The sequence below is a fragment of the Eutrigla gurnardus genome (genome assembly GCF_963514095.1).
Source record: "Eutrigla gurnardus genome assembly, chromosome: 10".
In the NCBI taxonomy this organism is placed as follows: domain Eukaryota; kingdom Metazoa; phylum Chordata; class Actinopteri; order Perciformes; family Triglidae; genus Eutrigla; species Eutrigla gurnardus.
In genome coordinates, this window is record NC_139924.1 from 6,460,259 (window position 1) to 6,481,932 (window position 21,674).

At 42.5% G+C, this 21,674-nt stretch overlaps 2 protein-coding genes across 2 annotated transcripts; both read left to right on the top strand.

Annotated features, from left to right (window-relative positions):
• Positions 1-1,435: 1,435 nt before the first annotated feature.
• hepacama (hepatic and glial cell adhesion molecule a) lies at positions 1,436-7,822 on the top strand. Its single transcript, XM_084018748.1, has 7 exons — positions 1,436-1,679; positions 3,702-4,049; positions 4,240-4,521; positions 5,636-5,726; positions 5,946-6,013; positions 6,174-6,244; positions 7,091-7,822. The coding sequence occupies exons 1-7, from the start codon at positions 1,583-1,585 to the stop codon at positions 7,445-7,447; spliced, it is 1,314 nt and encodes a 437-aa protein (XP_083874874.1). The 5' UTR covers positions 1,436-1,582; the 3' UTR covers positions 7,448-7,822.
• A 2,699-nt stretch (positions 7,823-10,521) lies between these two features.
• pde9ac (phosphodiesterase 9ac) lies at positions 10,522-21,626 on the top strand. Its single transcript, XM_084019324.1, has 19 exons — positions 10,522-10,542; positions 10,909-11,053; positions 12,480-12,550; positions 12,694-12,771; positions 12,977-13,020; positions 13,186-13,240; positions 13,469-13,539; positions 13,658-13,745; positions 13,844-13,922; positions 14,008-14,082; positions 14,171-14,257; positions 14,433-14,537; positions 14,622-14,704; positions 14,960-15,116; positions 15,244-15,357; positions 15,592-15,696; positions 15,784-15,912; positions 15,999-16,094; positions 19,372-21,626. The coding sequence occupies exons 2-19, from the start codon at positions 10,985-10,987 to the stop codon at positions 19,408-19,410; spliced, it is 1,545 nt and encodes a 514-aa protein (XP_083875450.1). The 5' UTR covers positions 10,522-10,542; positions 10,909-10,984; the 3' UTR covers positions 19,411-21,626.
• Positions 21,627-21,674: the final 48 nt, after the last annotated feature.

Consider the following 21,674-nt stretch of genomic DNA (forward strand, 5'->3'; position numbering starts at 1 on the left):
ACACCTGATATAACACCAGTTACACGGTCACATAGAGCTGTGATATCAGGTGTATCACATTGTAAGATACATCTTCTCACACACAGGATGACATCAGTATCGTTGTGGACAAAACGGGATGAATGACACAGACACCAGAGCACAGAGGCCTCGTCTGTGCTCCCACTCTCTCCCCGTATGGAGTGGAGAGGGTCCCCCTTGATTTAGAGTGCGTGAGAAGATGAGAGGAAGAGGGAGGTGATGCTTTTATGGAGGGCAGAGGTGGAGGGGAGAGGTTGGGCTTTGATGGACCACTACACAGGAGTCTGAGCCCTGGGAGAGTGGTGGAGAACGGCAGCTGTTCCCACATTCCACATGCTTTCAATCAACCGCGTCATCTCCTCTGCATAAAACCTCCTTTTGTTGTCAAAAAAATGTTCAAAGAAGTAAAAAAAAAAAAGCTTTCCTAAAGAGGGAGAGATGACTTATCATGGAATTGACTCAACAATGCATGCACGCCTTAATCTCCAAAACACAGTGAAACATGATGTAACTATGGGGATTTTAAACACAGCATCATGTTTGATATGATGAACGGTAACAGTTCAGCTTACAAAAAATTAGAACGGGATGGCGGGTTTAATTCAAACTATTGTATTTTGATTCAATTTTTTTTATTGGCAGTGTGTTTTCTGTTTTTGCACCTGAAAGAAAGAAACGACATAAAGTCTCTCTATTGCTTCTTCCTTAGTCAACAACTCGATACATGATGTCTGTATATTATCCATTAAAATGACAAAAAGAAGCCACAACGTCAAACGTCAAGTCATGGTTTCTCTGAAAGCATTGCCTCCTATAGCTCACTGCCTTAATGTAGCTTCTACCCCATCTAGAGGACAAAGTGGGTACTTTATTTCTTTCCTGTATTGCTCTTATTATTGTAGCTCTGATGGGATCATACACCTGACAGGTGCTGTAGCAATTAGCAGCAGAATGCTTAGAGGCTGCAAATGTTTGCGTCAACGGTGGGGTTGGTTGCCGAGTGACAAATTGTGAGTTTATTGTGAGGCTCCAGTCCAGAGAGCAGTCTGCACAATGTGACACAATGTGTGAGTTGTTTTTCAAACTCAGACCTTTCAGAGCTTTAAGTGGGCTCCTCTTTGAGCTGAAGCACAGTCGTTCCTCCAGGCAGGACTTCTTGTAAAGTAGCTGAACTCAATATTGAATTCAACCCCTTAATGGTTTAGAGTGTAAAAATGTTTTTCATGAAGAACTGACACTATAAGATATATAACCGCCTAAAAAAAGCAATCACTATACTTTCTTTTAGCTCCTTTCTGAAAGGGTAACGTGGAGTGGAAGAGAGGAGCTCATGTACACTGTGTCTCTGTCTCACACACACACACACACACACACACACACACTCTCACAGTTGGCTGTTGTTGGCGGTGACTGGGGTGCTGTGAGGAGAGTGGGGCTCAGTGTGACCAGGCAGAGGCCAGTGTTGCAGGCAGGCAGTGGAGAGTGTTGAGCCACAGAGACGTGCCCAGGGTGGATAAACCATGCTCACTAAGTGGGAGAAAGACTCTTCCCAGGATACAAGATGAAGGTGGAGAGGAAGACCTCCTCTTCAGGCGACAGTTTTACTGACAATCCTCCACTACTGACGCTCGTTGGCCTCCTCCTCCTTCTGTTCACAGGTAAGCTCAAATATTTAGTAGCCTTTCCAGAGATAAGAGGGCATATTTATCTCTCTGACACTGTGCTATCTTTGAAATGACAAAACATCAAGTTGTTATATTTTGACAGTCAATTAACACACAAAAAACCCTGACTGGGCCCTTTAGGGTGTTTATATGTCCTATTTTACAGGCTTTGCTTTACTTTCTTTGCATCACACAAAAACTCAAATTCTTGCTCCGTTTGAAGTGAAGTTAATCCAGGTTAAGTTAGTCCCTGATGTTGTGGTACAATGGATTCGTTCACGGGTGGTGCTCTCCTTTGGGCCCCCATCCCGAGCTCAAAGGAGCCTTTAGTGTCCATTGTGGGTTAATAAGAAGGGGATGTGTAGGTTAAGTGTGATGACGTGAAGTTTTGTGCAGAGCTGGTGAATCGGGCCGGTCCGGCTTCTTTTGAAGCTTTGGATGAGTTCATTTGACGGCTAAAGTGATGATCAAAGTTTAGCATGCGGTGATTTTGGTTTAAAAATGTGTGATTTTCATTTAACGACCCGGTTGGGTTCCCAGTTTACCCAACCAGGTCAGTTTTGTTGGAATTACTGCATCCAGTGTCTATCTCCAACTTCACCAGTGACAAAGACTTTCTCTCTTTTCTCTCTCACTCTTTTCAAGGGAGGAAACTAGTTCCAACAATCATGCCCTTTGTCTTATCGCCTTGGCAACCCCTGTCAGGCGGACCAAATGGTTACCAAGGCAATGAGGCAATGCCCTGCTAACTGCCTCAGTGTGAAGAATAGTGAACAGTGCGGTTCTCTCTCTCCCTCTCTTCTAGGTTACTCTGTCCATACTGAGGCCTAACAGTAGGAAGCCCCTCGCGGGCCTGGGGCCAATGTTTAGACCTCCATGTGTCCACCACAGCTGAGTTATAGGAACCTCCACTGTGAACTTAATAGCTGTGCTGTGTTTGGTTTCCAAGACAGGGCTGTCCTATAAAGGATGAAATGTGGCTCCCACTGTAATACCGTATCCCTGTGGGAGGTGCAGGATAATTGGGGAACACAAATCAAAATTAGAGTATTAGTTGTTCACTACGAGGGGTCCGGAGGAATTCCTGGGGGGAGGAACAGGTCAGGGATTAGAGAAACACAACGTGTGTGGATATGAGTTTGTTTGCGTGGATATAGTTCACGAATAATGGCTGGTTTTAAAGAAAAAATGCAATTCTGTTCATCAAGTCTGTAACTAAGAAAATCTTGTATCTCATGTATTAGAATGTTATTTCATTCAAATAGTTTGTGAATAATGTACTTAATGACACCCAATGAACTATTCAAATTAGTTAAAAAGTGTATTTGACATAGAAAGTTGTATTAAGTTTTCAAGCAGTGGTGGAAAAAGTTGTTGCATAATGCAAAAAAAAAAAGATTACCTATTATTGTTTTAATTGAAATGAATGTCAGCTGGGAGCGGCTCATAATGTTATGTTACACATAATGGATGATCAAAAAATGAAATGTAAAGTAAATCAGCAATTAACAATAAAATGAGATTGATGTGTAACATTATGGATGCAAAGGCATGTAAGATGTATGGTTTCACCATAATTGGTGTTTGCTGTATACGAGATGATGGGCAGATAAAACTAATACTGCAAATGAGCCAGTGACTGCAGCAATAAAGTAAAAAGCACACACGTTTAATGCATGCTGCATCAGTAGTGGAAGCTACAATATGTCTAAAATAGTCAAGTTAATCAAATATACACTTCATTAATGTACTTTGTTTTTGGCCCATTGTATCCATGCTCCTTTGCTGCTCTGATTCATTTCTGTCTGTAACAGTAGTAATTAATGCTGCAGTAATTAGTGTGCCCTCGACTGCTTCATGTAACAGTTGATTCATCTGATCTCTGCTCGCTGGCGGAGCATCAAAGGCTGCAAAGTGACTGCTCTTTGCTTTACTCGGTGTCCCTCAACAACTCCTTAGTATTCCTCTCATTCTGCTCCTCACTTCAAGATCTCACTACCGTCCCTTTTTGTCCAGGTGGGGCTTCAGGGGTGAATGTGACCAGCCAAACCCAGGCGGTGAGGGGCACGGTGGGCAAAGGGGCCCTCCTGTCGGTCAGCTACTCCAGCAGCAGCTCGGACAAGCCCGTGATTAAGTGGCAGCTAAAGAGGGACGAAGAGAAACCCATCACTGTTGTGCAGTCCATAGGCACAGACATCATCGGGAACCTGAGGCCAGCGTACCGCAACCGCATCCAGGTGTGTGAGAACGGGTCTCTGCTGCTTCACAACCTGCAGCTGTCAGACGAAGGGGCGTACGAAGTGGAGATCTCCATCACAGACGACACCTTCACCGGAGAGCGCTATGTTGACCTCAGTGTGGACGGTAGGCAGGATCACAGTCTTTTTTTTATTTCAAAATATATGAGCAACATGAGAAGACACTGAGGAGGATTTGTAACAATTTAATCTCTCTTGTTCTAGAGAGTGCAGTTGTGATACTGGAGTTTAGTTATTCCGAGTTATTCAGGTGGACCACCCTCTCCCATCTTTGAATATTACATCTTTGTCCTCAGTCCCCGTGTCCAAGCCTTACATCCAGATGATGGCCTCGTCCGTCCTGGAGTACAGCGAGCACTTTAACCTCCACTGTTCCCACGACAACGGCACAAAGCCCATCTACGGTTGGCTGAAGGGAGGCAAGGTGCTGACCAATGACACACGCCTGCAGCTTTCACATGACCAAAAGGTGCTGACCATCTCACGCGTTGTGATGTCAGATGATGACATTTACGCCTGCACAGTGGAGAACCCCATCAGCAGCATGAAGAGCATGCCTGTCAAGCTCACTGTCTACAGTAGGTGGCATGTTACACCGGTAGGATCTCAAGTTATACACGTTTAGTTTCAGCAAAAAGTATTCAGATCCCCTACTTAAGTAAAAGTACAGAAGTATTATCAGTAAAATGTACGTTATGTGTCAAATTAGATGCGTAATATTGGATTATTGTAATTTATATGCAATAATGTATTGGCGGGATTTTAAAGTTGTAGCTAGATGTAGATTTAATGTCTATTAATTATTTAACATACTGTTGGAGGAAATGCATGATATATGGGGGGGAAAATATGGTGCAAATGAGTAGCTTTAACTGTCAAATAAATGTAGCGGAGCAAAAACTACAACATTTCCCTCTGAAATTTGGTGGAGTAGAAAAAGTAAATAAGTACCTCAAAATTCTACTTAAAAACTTTGATGTACTTGGATTACAACACTGGTTTCTAGGTTTAATAAATAACAACCAACTGTTGACACGTTGTGTATTTAGCTCATTGTTGGAGAACCATCCGTTTGCAGAAGCAATTAAAATCTCAAGCTGACCCGTACACATGCCTGTCTCTCTAACAATGTCCACGACGAGAGCAAATCTGGGCCGTGAGCGTAGCGGCTGTTACTGGATGCCAGTACGGGGGCCACATGTCAGGCTGAGAGAGGAGGGAGCGGCTGTCTAATCCAATGAATGGGCAGTTATTTATGAGGAGAGAACAGAAAAAGAAGGCAGGTGGGGATGCTTTGCCTCAGTGGACCTCAGTAATCCTGACTTCATTATGGGTGTACTATGTGTTGCATGAAGAGACAGCTACAGGCCCTCAAACTCCTTTCTGTTCCCACCACATGCACAGCAGCACGGCACCAACAAGTCTCAGAGTGGATACCCTAATGTGCTACTTCAATTCACCTTATTCATGCCAGCACACTCAAAAGACTTGGCAAGCAATGTTAAAAAAGAATAAATCGAATGTTTTGCATGCGACATATCCTGGCCATGTTTTATTCTAAGCTTATCTGAAAGGAAAAAAAGGATATTCCAAATAAACAAATTATTTCTGTGAAGACTCAACAAAAATGTACACAAACCTTTCTTTCTCTCTTTGTGTCCTTGTCTAATTCTGTGTGTCACTCTGGTTTAGGACGGAGCTCGCTATACATCATCCTGTCCACCGGGGGCATATTCCTCCTAATCACCCTGGTGACAGTGTGCGCCTGTTGGAAACCGTCCAAGTGAGAGCCACTCTTTCTTCTCGGCCCTGTTTTCCCTCTTCTCTCCCTCTCATTGGCTTTCATATTGCAGTTGAGGATGTGACTAGAATCTCAAGTGGCTCCACAGTTTCATTGTACTCATGAACATTTGGTGCAAAAGTAATAAGCACAGTGATCTGTAACCTGTAGTCACCATTTAGCAGCAGGGTTTGGATATATTTGTGTTTTTTCCTGCTGCAGAAAGAAGCATCGACCTGTCCCCCAAAGAGCTCCCATCTACATAGAGCATAGTGAAAATGGCCATGATGGTGAGCGGCAACTACAGTTGATCATATTTAAATATTTAAAACAACTTTATACTTGTCATTATCACCTTTAAAAAGACGGACAACACTAAAGAATGATTTTACACGTTAGAAAAACTAGTTGGCGGTGACCAACCAATACTAAAATATACATGTTTTGCAGTTGATGTTGTTCCCAAACCAACCACACTCGGTCGAAGGAGTCCCATGCCGCTTTATGTTCTCAATGAAGATGTAAGTCACTCTTTTATTTTTAAAAACAACAACATATATACAGCTTTCGAATAGAAGCAGCCATGCTAGCAGGTGTGTGAGGCTGAACTTATGCACAAGCCGGGTTCTTTGAGCTAAATGCTAACATTATGCTAACAATGGTAACATGCCCAAACCCATTCTCACTTGAACCACGCCCTTTTTTGTAAACTGAGTGGTTTTGTTGCCTAACCCGAACTTCCGGACGGAAGTTTATTGTGAAAAGACACAATGCGTATATTTCACACCTCGTTACTGACACGTGCAAATGTGGCACTAGAGTGGTCGTTGGTTGGTGCTTTGGAGCGCTGACCAAGCTGCATTGTTGGAGGTGAGAACGTGTTGCGTCATGTTAGCACGCATGCAATCAATTGCTAATTAGCACCTAACACAAAGTACAGCTGAGGCCGATGAGAATGCCACGTTTGTGATGGGAGGCGATCCACCCAATGGCTGCTGAGATATTTCACCAAAAAAGAAAACACAAATATCAACCCTGTGATTGTGAGGAACACAAAAGTCTCAGGATTGATCCTCTGGGCACCACGAATGAGCCGCAAACTTTTTTTGTGCCAATCAATTCAATAGTTGTCGAAACATTTCCCGAAAAGCCCAAAAGCTGATAGTGCTAGGTAAAGTCAGGAGATGATCAAAGTCATTATGATTCATCCTCTGGAGCCCATGAATGTATGTATGTAATACATCAATGCATTGATATTTCAGTCTGGTGTGTGTTAGATTGACTGATAGACCGACGCTGTTATAAAATGAGAATCACAGAAAACACCACAGCTGGTCGTGATTGTAACACATCTTTGTTTGTTCCAGGAGACTCTGGAGCACTTTGAAGAATGTTCTGGCAACGCTGCCGTCCAATCAGAAATGAGTATCCCTGCTATGTACGCTCCAGTCCTCCCGCCCTCCTCCAACAGAACTGAGCGGCCCGTCTGGTCTGCCCCCCGCAGATACCCCCGCAGTCCCTCTCCTCTAGCACTGCCTCACCCCCTCCCAGGTCCTCCCCTACGCCCCGTCCACTCACCGGCTCACTCCCCCGGCTCCTCTCCACGCGGTTTCAGCCCGATAAGAAAGGTCCGTCCACCAGCAGGCATCCCGACCAGCCACCTGCCTGTAGAGGCCGAGTGTCTAGACCCTTGTGATCAGACTCACTGTCCGTCACAGCAGTGACAACCGCTTGGTTGTATGTGTTCATTCTGTGAAATGTAAAGTCAGTGTGTAGTTTGTCTTCTGTTGCACAAGGATAATGGATTTGATGCACTAGGATGAGAGATGAGGTCACTTTCAGCTAACTCTTTGTCTTCATACGCCATTATCATCTATTTCTCTATGGCTCTGCACAATATTTCTGTAGTCTTCTGATGAAAAAGTGTATTGTGTCCACCAGTATGTAGTATATCATGTAAAAGATTCTCAGACCGTAAAGAACCAACTCTGGTATATATTTTGCTTCTTGATGAATTTTGATTAAGTGCCTGTACATATGTAAGTTAAACCCTTAAACCACAATGTGTATTCTGATTCCACATTAGGTCATTGTATAACCTAAGGTAATAAAAGATAAAAGTGTAAATAGTTTGTCATCAATTTTGTAACTCCATCCACTACAACTCTGCTGAAAAAAACACATTCATTTTAGGCTAAACTCTTTGATTTCTTTTTTTATAATCAGTTTTACACACAAAATAAATGCTTTATCTTCTTTTTTCTTCGTGAGGGAGCTGAATGTGATCAACCATTCTGGATGGCGTAATTTCTTTCTAGTCCATTAGGTGTCGCCCACACTTTGCTTTTAATACTGTATTTCGATGCACACTTGTTTGGAGATTTACTTCCAAATATATATTTACCTGTACACCATTTAATGCATAACAAGAAGCATGAGTATATTTAATCAAAGCTATGATTTGTGCTTCGGATGCACTACCACAGTTTTGTCCTTCTGCTTTTGTTATCCACCAGCAGCTCGGATACTAATGACAGAGTGCCTCTTACTCTTCCAATGCTTGCCATTCGAAGGTCAATGAGGGTCAAGCTGTGCTTGAGCCACAGATTTATATCAATCATAAACAAAACAAGTGCTAAATATAACAAAATAATCAATTTCAAGACTAGGCTTCAAGTCATTGATGTTTTATTATAGATAAACTGTTCCTGGAAATAAACAAATCCTTAGGTGTATATAAGAGCAGAGCTTACTTGATATGGGCTTTTCTTTACTCTCAGTATACTGAATGGTGTATTTGTCCTCCACTGTCAGGGAGCATGGAATAAAAAGTCCAAAATGATCCAACATTAAAATATTAAAAGAAAGCGGCCTAAACCTGACTATTATCAGGATAATGTGTTCCTTTCAGAGGTCCAGCTGGACATCTTTTGTCTTGAAGATCTGCATGATTTCATTTATTGCTTTTGTCCCGAGAAGTATTTTCCGTTACTAAACGTGTGATGGGTCTTGTGGTTAAATAAGCAAATCGGATCTGCCCGTTTTTGATCATGTCGCTTTGCTGTCTTTGTTCTATTTGAAACACAATTATTCCACGGCACACAAACCCATGAATACGCATGCAGCATCACAGATGAGCATAATCACTGGCGGCTTACAATGAGTGGGAAATTGAAACATCCTCACACAATGAAAGTGATGCATTTTTATTGAGCTTGGAAATTGCTTTTAATCTGTTTTGATGTCACATTTATTAATAGTCATAAAGAGATTCCCCATCATGTTCTACGTCTCTCCAGCATGAGGGCAGAGCTTGGAAGCCCAGGCAGTAATTAGACTCTGGGGAGCAGGATCACATCTGTCATGTGCAGATCTCTGTTTATCTCCAAGCGTGTGGGGAGTAGGTGTAGCATTGAATAGAGAAGGATGTATGATGCTCTTCATCTCTAATTAATTACCTCCTCCTACTGCCTGGTTGAGACTTGTCACTAATGTCCTTGTTCACACCACCCTGCTGAATTTCCAGTGGAGGAGGGTGACTCTATTGTTTTTGTGTCTAGGTCAGGACCTGCATTGGTTTTGGCTTTAGGCTTTGATCTCCATCAGGGTCAACGGTCATTTACTACTTTACTTGAGCATTTCCATGTAAAATAGGCTCACTCAACCCCACTGCACTTCAGTGCTTGTTTCTTTTCAGATTAGAACTTTAAAACATATTAGTATATAAAATGCAATGCATTGTTTTTTTGGTGTGTATGTCAAAGAAACTTAAGACAGGGTTTGTTTCAGGACCAAATGAGTCAGATTGTCCAATATTTCACAAGCAAAATAAGAAAAGATTAGAGAAAGATCCAAAGAGTGACGTGTTCTTCCTTTCTACCTCACTAAGCAGCTCACAATCCCTTGGAGGGGCCCAACCTATAGGTTGAGAACCACTGGATTAAAATACCGACTCTATATAACATGTCGAAAACGAGCTCTATTATCATCCATTTAGAATTGTAAAATAAAAAAATATTTTTGCTACACTGACCATTCTACTGCATAAGAAGTGTTATGTTAACACGTCTCTTGAGTAGGATTTTGAATGCAGGACCTTTTACTTGCAACAGACCATTTTCACATGAATGTCTAGATAAAGACAGTTTTGTATGTTAGACAGCTAAAGCCCCCAGGAGTCCCAATGCTCAGGAAGATTATAAAACTTCTAAATTAACACGACACAAAATGAAATGCATCAAAGCACACCATTGTATCTAATTGGTCAATCATAAATTGTTGCTAAAAATAAAATGCACTTTGAAATCTTCTCAAGTGTTGAACTCATCTGACAAAACCATCTGCCGGACCTGTTCTGTTGAGTGGATGAGTGGTCTGGGGATGGTTAAACACACACACACACACACGCACACACAATTAAAAAGTGTTGTTTTCAACACAACACAGACATAATAGAAGCTGTTAAGTAACAAAAAGCCATAATGCATGTTTTTCTCTCCCTCTGAGATCCAGATGTGTGTCCAGATCACGCAGGTAAAAGCCCGATACCACACAAGCCATTAGGGTCCTCTTTATTTTCTTCTTCTCCATAGTAACTGTACCCTAGCAACCAGTCAGAGTGGCACTTATATTCATCGTACTCCATACCCCCTGGCTCCCTCACACATCCTCACCTTACCCATCACTCGCATCCTGTCTCTCCTCCCCCCGAGCTCTCCCCTCAGCGTTGTGTCCGTGTGTCTGCATGTGAGTCGGCTGCATCCTCAGCACCCGGGACATTACCTCCGGTCTCCACAGGGGAAGCTGCATCGCTGACACCGTGAGTGCTGCTGCTGCTGCTTTCGTCTATTCATTTGTCTGTTTATTATTTTAGGATTGTTTTGTTTTATTGAAAGAAACATAATTTACTATATGATTGGATCCTGAAAACTGGTATTGTGGAAAACAATACATGTAAATGTCCAGTTTATTTGTCCTGTTTGTTTGATTTTTTCTTTGCATTGCTCTATATTTGTTTTTTTTCTTTGGAGAACAGCTAAAAGTTGAGAATTCTGTCATGTCCAATGTGTTGACAGAAAACCGAGCATGCTCACAATTCATGCTTTTATCAGGCATTAGTATGAACTCAGCTGTACCTGCATGAACGGGCTGGAGAGAAATGTGCTCTACTTTTGTGTTTCTCTAGTGGCTCGTCGGGTTTGTCGATCAGGGATTGGAGACAGATTTTTTGCGGGTGTGTAAGAGAGGAGAGGGAGGTCAACATGGGCTCCAGCTCCTCCTCCTATGCCCCTAAAACCATTTACCTGGATGTGGATGGGAAAGTGCAAAAGGTGGGTCCAATTCCATTAGAAATGCTTTATTTCTGTGTACATTACATACCTGTTTGTTATAATTAGAATGTGACCAAACCCATTATGGGGATGTAACTTCTGCAGTGATTAATAGGCTAGTTTGACGAGGAGGTTAGGCTTAATTTTTTACAGGATATATAAATGTTTCTTTGTTTATTTTTTGACAGAAAATAGTGCCACTTTATAGAATTGAGAATAACATGGGACTCATATAGATTTAATATGAGACAAAAAATGTTAACAGTTAATCTAACGGTTGTTGCAAAACGATAACTGTAGATATAGAAAAAGGTGGATTGGGTTTCTAACTCTATAGTGGAATGAATGTGGTATGGAGTAAACAATCCAAAATGTGTTTTAATTAATGCAGTTGGGATTCATTCACTACATTTACAATGGATGACAAATCTAAATTTAAGGAATTTTAAGACATTAAGAATGTAATACCTAACCTTGAAAAAATGCATTATAGAAATGAAATAATTGTTTATCATTCGGTCCATGCAGCACATATTCCCAGCAGACTAACCTCACCTGAGGTGATAAGAAGGGGATGCAGAGCTGTTAGCCTTACAGGTGTTAATGACAGAAGCACAGCTTAGACACCAGCATTCATGTCTGCTGTCTTTCACCTCTGGTTTAGGGAAAACATGTATTTATATCCAACTAGTGACATGAAAGGGATGAAAAACTGAAATAGGAAATAAAGCATAAAAAAGCGTTTTAGTCATACTGGTAAGTTTCATGATTCAGCTTTCCACACATGTCGAGATGAAACACTTGCTGATCTGGAGATGTAGAGGGCTTCAAGTAGAGAGCTGGCGATGACACATGTCTGTTCAAGAGCCCCGAGCCTGAGGATGAATGTTTGTCTGCTACACCTGCTCCCTTCAAGACGGAAGATCGCAGCTTTTGCACAGGGGTTTGCACGCCTACTCTTTGCTAACAACCCTGCACACAATGATTTTGTCATCTCTATACGTGTTCTGTGCTAGCATTGTAAAATCGGTCTGGTTGCATGACAGGAATGTCGCTATCTTCAAGAGCTCCACTCACAGCTGCCATTTTCTGTCTCTCACTGGTCTCTGCTAGAACTTGACCTCATACAGCCATGAAACAAGCTGACCCCTTACTTTACACCCCCATGTGATTTGGTTGTCTGAAAAAAACACATGAAATTTGATTACCTTCCCCCCCGCTCAGAACACTGAGGCCTTATATGAAAGCCACAGCAGGAGTTTGTGTGCAGGTGTGCCTTTGAGAACTATACAGCAACACTGTGTTGGGTGTTTTTGTGAGGTTTTCTCATAAACAACAATACCACTACTATGTCCACCTGCCATCATCTCCTTCACGTTCTGTTTTGTGCGTCTGAATTAAAGCGAAGCGTGTTTTTACCTCACAGGTGGTGTTCAGTCGACACTGCAGCCCATGTGACATCAAGGAGCTCCTGTGTTCCTCGTCTAACATCCCCAGGTCGGTTGCTCATTTATTTATGCACATGTATAAATGTGTCTAGGTGCACTTAGAAAACCTTCTATTATAGGAGAGAATACCTGCACAATACACATATGCAGTGTTTGGGATCTATAAAACTGACTCTTATCCTGTGACTGCAGGAACACTGCCATCATGATGATGGACCCAGAAGGAGCCTTGGTCTCCATAGATCCAACCATGCCCACCAACTCTCTAAAGTAACACACTTAAGTCACTATAAATGTTTTTTCTTCTTATTTTTACTTTCGTGGTTAATTTAGTGGCTGTTCCAGAGCTTTCAACCACATTTACAGCTTACTAAATCAACCTTGTGGTTAGATTGTCAACTGTAAATCCTTGCAAAGAAAGCTATGAATATGTTAAGATTTGGGAATCATAACTGCTCATGTGATTTCCTCACAGCTCTCTGTACAAAGTCGTCCCTCTGTCAACCGGCCAAATTGGAGGTAAGCTGTCAGCAACAGCCCTATTTTCCTTTCACTCCAACTAACGCGCAGACCCGTGCTGCAACAACACATCCACTGTGAAAGTAATAACCAGCTCCAAAATACCAGCGTTGACAACGTGCTCGCTTTCACCGTCGTTTATCAGGAGTGTGTTTGTGTCTGCAGAGAAGGAGGACTTGTTTCAGAACATGTTGTCCCAGGTGGCTGATCAGTTCAGCAGGTAACACCTCCGTTGTTTATGTTCTGTTGTGGCTTAACTCCCCACCTTCACTCATACCACACACATACCTGGCAACAGGGACTTTCATGATAACACCAGCTTCAAGCCATAGAGACAAGTTGAATCAGCGAAGCTCTTTCATTTGATTTGTAGGCCCCATTCCAGTTTGATTGTGTCATTATGCCCAATGAACCGCATGATATATGTGTCTACTCTTTCCTCGCACAGAGCCTTCCGCATCAACGAGTTGAAGACTGAGGTCACAAACAGGCTAGCGATGCTGGAAAAGAGAGTGGAACGTAAGTGGTACATCGTTTAAATGGAAGGGATCCACCAGGAAACGCAGAGATGCGACTAGAACATGAAGCTAAACTGCGATGAAGTCAGACGGCGGTATCTCCTGTCATCTCGTTTCAGTGGAGGGCTTGAAGGTGGTGGAGATTGAGAAGTGTAAAAATGATCTGAAAAAGCTGCGAGACGAGATGACTTCAAGAGGCGGTGGCAGGTGAAATGAATGAGGAGTTTGAACTCTTACTTACACCAACAGAAACCAAATCAAGTCATATCATTTATTTCCCCGGATTGCTTTCCTTTTCCATTCAGAGTAAACTGTCCGTGCAAATACAACTTTGACGACGGGAAGAAAGTCACTCCCAGACGAGACGTCCCCAATTATCCAAAGGTATGTGGCTTAATCAAAACTGGACAGAGCTTACTACATGAATCTCTGCCACCTCATTAAAACCTTGTTTATTCGGCATATCCAGTACACGCTGTCTCAGGAGACCGTTGAGGCGCTCAAGAAGCCAACATTTGATGTCTGGCACTGGGAACATAACGAGGTCTGTTGACATTGCCGCTCCGGAAAGTAATTTCCGCTCCACGTTATCCAAGTGACTGAATCTCTTCTCTCTTCCTTTGTGGCTGCAGATGCTAAGTTGTTTGGAGTACATGTACCATGACTTGGGACTGGTGAAGGAATTCAACATGAACCCCATCACACTCAAACGCTGGCTGGTACAGTTAGACCAGTAAAGGACAACTTAGCAATGCACATGGGGCAGATTCCAAGCAAACGTTTACTTAAAAGGCAGAGGCGTTGCCGAGAGTAGTATAACTCTTCTCACACAGATAGCAGAAAGTTGGAAATACTTTTGACTTAAGAAAACTAATTACCTCTCTTGTCTTCCAGCTGGCGATTCAGGAGAGCTACCGTAGCAACCCTTTCCACAACTTCCGCCACTGCTTCTGCGTGAGTCAGATGATGTACGGCATGATCCACCTCTGCAACCTACAGGTATGGTGTTTGTGTTCACGATTGGTTGAAGAACTCCATTTCTCACAACCTGCACGGTTCGTTATAGCATTTTCTCGTTTCCAGGAGAAGCTGACGCTCACCGATATGGGCATTCTAATGACAGCTGCAGTGTGTCACGACCTGGACCACCCCGGCTACAACAACACGTAAGCCTCACCCTTCTGCCTGTAGGTGTGTTGACAGACGTCGCACTGCAGATTGCCCATTGACCCCAGTGTGTTTTGACATCCTCTGCACAACACTGTTGTCAATGAACTGTGAAAGTAGTTCGGCATGGAGGGAGTTCAGGTATGAAAACACGGCGATTCAGATTATGGAGTTTGTTTTCGCTTGGAGCTTCGGGGGAGTTTCATGGGAATATAACGTCAATCCATCCATTCACCCGTGTCACCGTTTCCAAGGTACCAAATCAATGCCCGCACAGACCTGGCGGTGCGCTACAACGACATATCTCCGCTGGAGAACCATCACTGTGCCGTGGCCTTCCAGATCCTTTCTCTTCCCGAGTGCAACATTTTCGCCAACGTGGACCCCGAGGCGTTCAAACAGATCAGACAGGTGAGATGTTAACCTCTCACTATGGCTGAGCTTTATCTCTGTCCTACACAGTCATGTCACGTATTAATGTGAAAACTATTTTGTGATTAAATGTCATGCAAAGAGACCGTTGGTTCCATATTTCCAGGCAATCATCACCCTCATCCTGGCCACCGACATGGCCAGACACGGAGAGATACTGGACTCCTTTAAGCAAAAAGTGGACAGCTTTGACTTCGCCAACGAAGAGCATGTGACATGCGTATGTATACAAGATCACGCCGAATCTCAGCTGTTTATTGTGCTACACGTGTGATACGTGACCTCGACACAAGCAGGCCTTTATCTGCCAAGCTATGTGATCAGCGGAGGCCCGGATGGATGTTATTAGTGTAATTAGGAAAGCAGTCACAGAAATACAGTAGATGCTCTTTGTGTTGCTGCTGTTGAATAGGCTCCGTTATCCTGCGTTTTCCGTGTATCTTGTGTTTTTCAGCTGAAGATGGTTTTGATCAAGTGCTGTGACATTTCCAACGAAGTGAGGCCAACGGAGGTGGCTGAGCCCTGGGTCGACTGCTTGTTGGAGGAGTACTTCATGCAGGTGACCTCAACCGAGACTCGGGCATCAGTTGTTTGACTCCATCGTCATGGTGAAGTAAAAGCTAAATGACAGTCATGTGCTTCCCAGAGTGACCGGGAGAAGTCTGAGGGTCTCCCCGTGGCTCCCTTCATGGACAGAGATAAAGTCACCAAACCCACCGCTCAGATCGGATTCATCAAGTTCGTCCTCATCCCGATGTTTGAGACGGTCATGAAGGTAGGGCAATGTGCGGCCGCGGATGTTTTCCTTCCCAACGACACGCTGCCATTGACAACGAATGCTCTCACTGTGGCGTCCAACAGCTTTTTCCTCAGATTGAGGAGATCATGGTTCAACCTTTGAGAGACTCTCGTGACCACTACGAGGAGCTGAAACAGATCGACGACGCCATGACAGAGGTAAAGCCTATTCTGTTCTATTTGCTGGCACAACTATGTTACTCTGTTAGACTATTTTCAAAACATGTCAGACTACATCATCCCCCCGCTAGCCACCTGACACTCATATAATATAATGTAATAACATAATAAGTAATCATATTGGTTTCTATTAGTATAGGATTCTTCACAATGTGAGGTCCCAGCTGAGAAATACTCCATCAAATTAACACATTTCAAAGAAATGTTTATTAAATCTCTGCCTGAATGCAAATAAGGGTATTTTACCCCCCCAAAAAATTATCAATTGTGGCTCAATAACCAAGCCGTAATTTTCAGTTCAAGCTAAATTATAACAATATCAGAATAGCATTGTTATTATTCTAGATTTTTTTTCTATATCAGCAAGCATGCAGTGAAAATGTCATGTTGTGAACTTAGAGGATGCAGTGGACAAGGGCTGGGAATAGGACTGCTTTGAGCCTGGGCACACATGCAGTGATCACGGGCAAACATGAACCCGACTATGAGGGGTTAACAATGGCAGTAAACGTCCTGCTGTGAGAACGAGGGATGAAGGGAACAAATCCAAGTCAATTCACACGGTGTCATTCAAGCCTTTCACCTGGAGCCACCGATTATCAGAGATTTGTGTCACATGGGTGGGGTCACACACACACACACACACACATCAAACCACATGCTAACATAAAGGTGTGTCTTTTGTTCAATGAGGCACAGAAGAAAAAAACTGAAAATATGTCATTAGGCGGGAAGAAGAAGTAAGCTCTGCAGTGAGTGAGTGCAGTGGTATCTGTGTAAGTAAAAGCAACTGACTCCTTGGTTGTGCTCTAGTGTTTAGTGTGTCATGAGTCTCTCTCTCTCTCTCTCTCTCTCTCTCTCTCTCTCTCTCTCTCTCTCTCTGCACAGCAACTCTCCTCTATTCTCAACTCTACAAAAGTCACTTTGGGAATGTGCAGCACCTTCATCACTTTGGATTCGCCTTTTTGATTTAGCACCAACGAGCTAAATCAAAGAGAACTCACAAAAAGGAAAACAAAAAGGAGGGGGGGGGGAGTCGGCTCAAGCTAAATCGGTTCAACTTGAGACATTCTTGGCAAGTGCTTGGAGAGAGAACGAGAAAGAAAGAAAAGTTGACCAGTTGCTTATTGCTTATTCCTGAAACATCACACCTGTTGTCGAGGTCCAGAAACAAAGTGATGAAATTGTGGCCCTTTTGTTTTTCCTGTTACACGACACTTTGACAAGAAACAACATTTCCTACTCATGAATTCAAACCTATACGACGGCGTATTGGGGCCACTGTCGGGAAAAAAAACAACAAACGGAGCCGAGAGAGGTGGGCAATATTCTGAGATTAAAAGTCACAAATTTGCTAGTTTTAAAGTGGCAAATTTGCGACTTTAAAACTAGCAAATTTGCGAGTTTTAAAGTGGCAAATTTGCTAGTTTATTACGATGCTAACAACCTGCATTTATGCTAGCTAACTTCGCTTCCGAATGTCGCTTTTATCTTTCTAATTAATTCATCCCAACGTGTGACGCTTTGCTAAGGCCCTTAAGGTAATAGATGTTGATGGTTATTGTTGGTTAATTTTATATGGGCCAAATTGTCATCTTATTTGTGTTTATTGAGCAGGTAGTTTGCCTAAACTAGCGGTAGCTTTCACTTGTTGTCATAGCAACGGTAAACATCTGGGTCAAGCTACGTGATTACTTCCTCTATGACCGCTAGCTTAGCCAAACCACCCGATCAACAAATACCCATAAGATGACAATTTGGCCCATGTAAAATTAACCAACAATAACCATCAACAGCCATCACCCTAAGGACCTTAGCAAAGCATTGACACACGGGATGGATTAATTAGAAAGATAAAAGCTACATTCATGGGAAGTTAGCTAGCATAAATGCCGGTTGTTAGCATCGTAATAAACTAGCAAATTTGCCACTTTAAAACTCGCAAATTTGCTAGTTTTAAAGTCGCAAATTTGCCACTTTTAAACTAGCAAATTTGTGACTTTTAATCTCAGAATATTGCCCACCTCTCTCGGCTCCGTTTTTTTTTTTTTTTTTTCGACAGTGGCCCTAATACGCCGTCGTAAACCTACAATTGTCTTTCCCGTCATTTTTTTTTTTACATTGAACTTTTCCACAGAAACACATCGAAGTTGCCACTGGACTCTGTAAGTGAGTTTTGACTTTCCGCTATAGGAACGTCAATTCTCACTCACAGCTCAACGGCAAGTTGAGACTTAATCTGTGGTGGACGAGAACCACCAGAACGTGTTTTTTTGTTCTTTTTTGATGGTTTGTGCTAATCTAGACGCAGCTCTAAGAGAGTTGTCTTTCAAACCTATAGTTTCAAAAGTGACCCGCTGCAGAGCTCCAGCCCCGAGACCCTCTGGTGCTGGAGCCCATCTCTATCACCAGGACCCATATATATCATCCTTCCTTATTAATAAATAACGTTTACATGCCACTCTATTATATTGCGTGGTGTATTGTTTAATTCCCCTCATTGTAAATGAATAAAAATGGCCTATTGCGCGCATATTTAACACAATGTAATGTCCATTCAGTGATGAATGTAACTAAGTACATTCAGGGCCTGATCAGACAGAGCACATGTTGCTAGGCAACCACCAATGTTCTAAAGTTAGCTTAACCCAAACCATGAACCGCAGTTTAAATGAATGAAAACAACTCACCTGAAATCTCTCCTGCACTAATTTGCCTCCTGCTGTTTTCTGTTCAGGTCACAAAAACTATGTCACCACAATAAGAAAAAAATGCTGATGATACTTTTTCTGAACCAGAATTTTCTTTAGAACTTTCAGGGTGATCCTGCTAAAAAAATAATTAAAAAAAACAAAAAACGCAAGGTGCTCAGCAATGTAGCGGAGCTCACAAAAAAAGCCCCCACAGGCTGTGCTCTGTCTGATCAGGACCTTAGTACGTAAACAGCATTTCAACATAGTTATTTATTGGTTTTATTATATATTGATTGCTGTATGGATGTAACAAGGTCATCAACACAAGCTCTCAGGTTGTAGTTTACCCTGGAGTTCGTATCTTATAACGTATGCGCTTGTATTTGGCGAACACAATCTCAAACGCTCCAGCTTGGAGCTGGAAAGGGTCTGAGGGAGGAGGTGGGCCTGAGCCTGGAGCTCTGCAGCTGGGCCCTTCTCCCTAGAACTTAGTTACAGCTTTCCTCCTTCCCATCCTGCTGTTTCCTCCCTTCCTCCTCATCCAAACTCTCGTTTTATTGCAGGGGTCTTCTTTTGTGATCAAACTCAAGAAAGGACTTTAAACCATGTGACTGAGGCCTCAGTGAAGACACTGTGCTGTGTGGTGAAGATGAAGATGGATCAGATACCAATGGAGAGGAAAGAAGGCTATACATACTGAACTAAACTTAGGCGTCAAGGTGGCATATCCTGAACTTTGACTTAGACTTTTGCACTGGATGTAAGAGAGAGGGACCACTCTGTACATGTATGGTGTTCATGTTGTTCTCTCTACTTTGTTTTGTTTGTTTTTTTACTTCATAGTGTCTCAAGAATTTGAAGGACCAGTTTCTCCAAACACAGACCTATTTTAAAAAATGGCTGCAGAATTGGCCTTGTGAGTCTTTTGTTTCCCCCAGTAGAAGAATAAAATGCACCAAAGTGGGTTTTCACCTCAGAGTAGCAATATATTTTTGATTGATATGGTGCACTGAGTGTTTTCCAAAGAATAATGCAGCTTAGTACCTTTTACTTTTATGTTCACACGCTATGAGCAGTTTATTAAACCATCACTATGTGTATTCTCTTAAATCAATGAAATAAAGCCACACAGGGCAGAAAGCTGCTCTGGATGTTCATCCGTTGCGGAGTGTTTCCATAGTAAGTCAGTCGCTTTATTTAATAGAAAAGATTAAAAACAAGTGAAAAGCTAAAAATACACTTGGATAATTACATAAGCCTAATATGATCACACAGAGTGAAGCGAGGCATTGGCAAACTGAAAACTGGCCTGCCCACGGCGGACTTCAAAACGTGAAAATATCTGTTGAAATAGAGTCATTTTAATTACACTCAGTGACACAAATGAACCCCTCATTAGTGCTTTGCATATGTCAGTTGTTCCACATTACTGTAGATGAACGAGAAAGTCCCTGCTTGACCTTGGGACTAGTAGTTTGACAAAACAATCTCAGCTAACCACTTCTGGTGCTTGCAGCCACATTACACAATCTCCATCAGCAGACGGATTTGCTCAGTCGTCATGGGGATCAATCTAGCTGTTATGAATTCATACATTCCACCTTTCATCTGTTTTGAAATGGGCAAATATTGCTGGAATGGCTGATGATTTAATTCATAAATCTGGAGCCGGGATTGATTTGTCTGAACATGACAGGCCTTTTACACACCATAGTGCCTATTTAAATCGCCGTGGTGACACTTTACGAAGGAAGGACAATCAACTTCTCCCTTTTTACCCCAGGTGTAAGACTGTGTGATCTTTACATCATTAATTGTTGTGCAGACATTCCAGTCGGGCTCCTCCGCCCCACCATCCTGATTATTATCCATTTTATTGCCACATTTTAGACTTGAGGGCTAGAAATGTGTTGAAATATGACTAGTTTTCCAGCGTGTACCACCCAAAGGGGCCACTTATCTCAGCTCACACCACCCTCCCTCTCTCCGCAGCTTCCCTTTGAGCTATATCAGATCTTGAGGGTGTTTTCCTTCCTTCACTCGTTTTTATTACCGTGCAGGTTTTTGGCAACAAGTTTGCCAATAACTCCAGAGCGATTATTTCCTCTCCCGTTGGCTGAACCTCACACACACTGAATACCAGCTATAGCTGTGAACACATCGTGTTAATAATACAGTAATGCACAGGATGAATCACCAAAGACTTCATTTGTTTATCTTTTTTATTTAGGTTTGTTTGTGCATTCCAAAATCAACTAGGAGAATGAATAAACTTCAATTTGACTCCTCTAGTATGTATTTTAATTTAATCTCACGATATTTATTCACATGTTGATGGTTCTTTTGAGTTAACGTGATGTTTTGTGTGAATATTGTTGCAATCCTACTTGTAGGTTGATGATCTTAAAGGCATTAAAAAACACGTTTGGGTTGCAGCTGAGAGAGAAAGTGAGTAAACATATTTGAGTTGCGAGCGACGTTTGAATGAGTGTAATGACTCATCACTTCTCCACACATAGAGCGACAGAGCGTATTGACATTCACCTGTAGGAATGTTCTGATCAAACATGCTGAGTCATGATAGAACGATACAGCACTCTGCTGCGTGGCCCCATGATTAAAGACATAAATACTCAGATAAACTGCTGACGAGTTGGGACCATGTTCACGAATTTCATTTCTTTTTCTTGTCTCTCGCATGACAAATTGATTCACAGCGTTTCTCACGAGTGCAACCAACGTTCGTAATCTCTTCACATTTCAGCTCATCAGAAGGTGAATTGCTCAGATTGAGCCTCCAAGCAGCCGGCGAACTCGACATTCAGTGTATGTGTTAGATGTGTGTTCATGAGTGCAACGCTAATTA

Coding starts and splice junctions, on each gene's coding strand:
- hepacama (XM_084018748.1), top strand. CDS start 1,583: ATGAAGGTGGAGAGGAAGACCTCCTCTTCAGGCGACAGTTTTACTGAC. Junction 4,050..4,239: donor TGTTGACCTCAGTGTGGACG/GTAGGCAGGATC, acceptor CTTTGTCCTCAG/TCCCCGTGTCCAAGCCTTAC. Junction 6,245..7,090: donor TTTATGTTCTCAATGAAGAT/GTAAGTCACTCT, acceptor TGTTTGTTCCAG/GAGACTCTGGAGCACTTTGA.
- pde9ac (XM_084019324.1), top strand. CDS start 10,985: ATGGGCTCCAGCTCCTCCTCCTATGCCCCTAAAACCATTTACCTGGAT. Junction 14,083..14,170: donor GGCACTGGGAACATAACGAG/GTCTGTTGACAT, acceptor TTGTGGCTGCAG/ATGCTAAGTTGTTTGGAGTA. Junction 15,913..15,998: donor TGTTTGAGACGGTCATGAAG/GTAGGGCAATGT, acceptor GGCGTCCAACAG/CTTTTTCCTCAGATTGAGGA.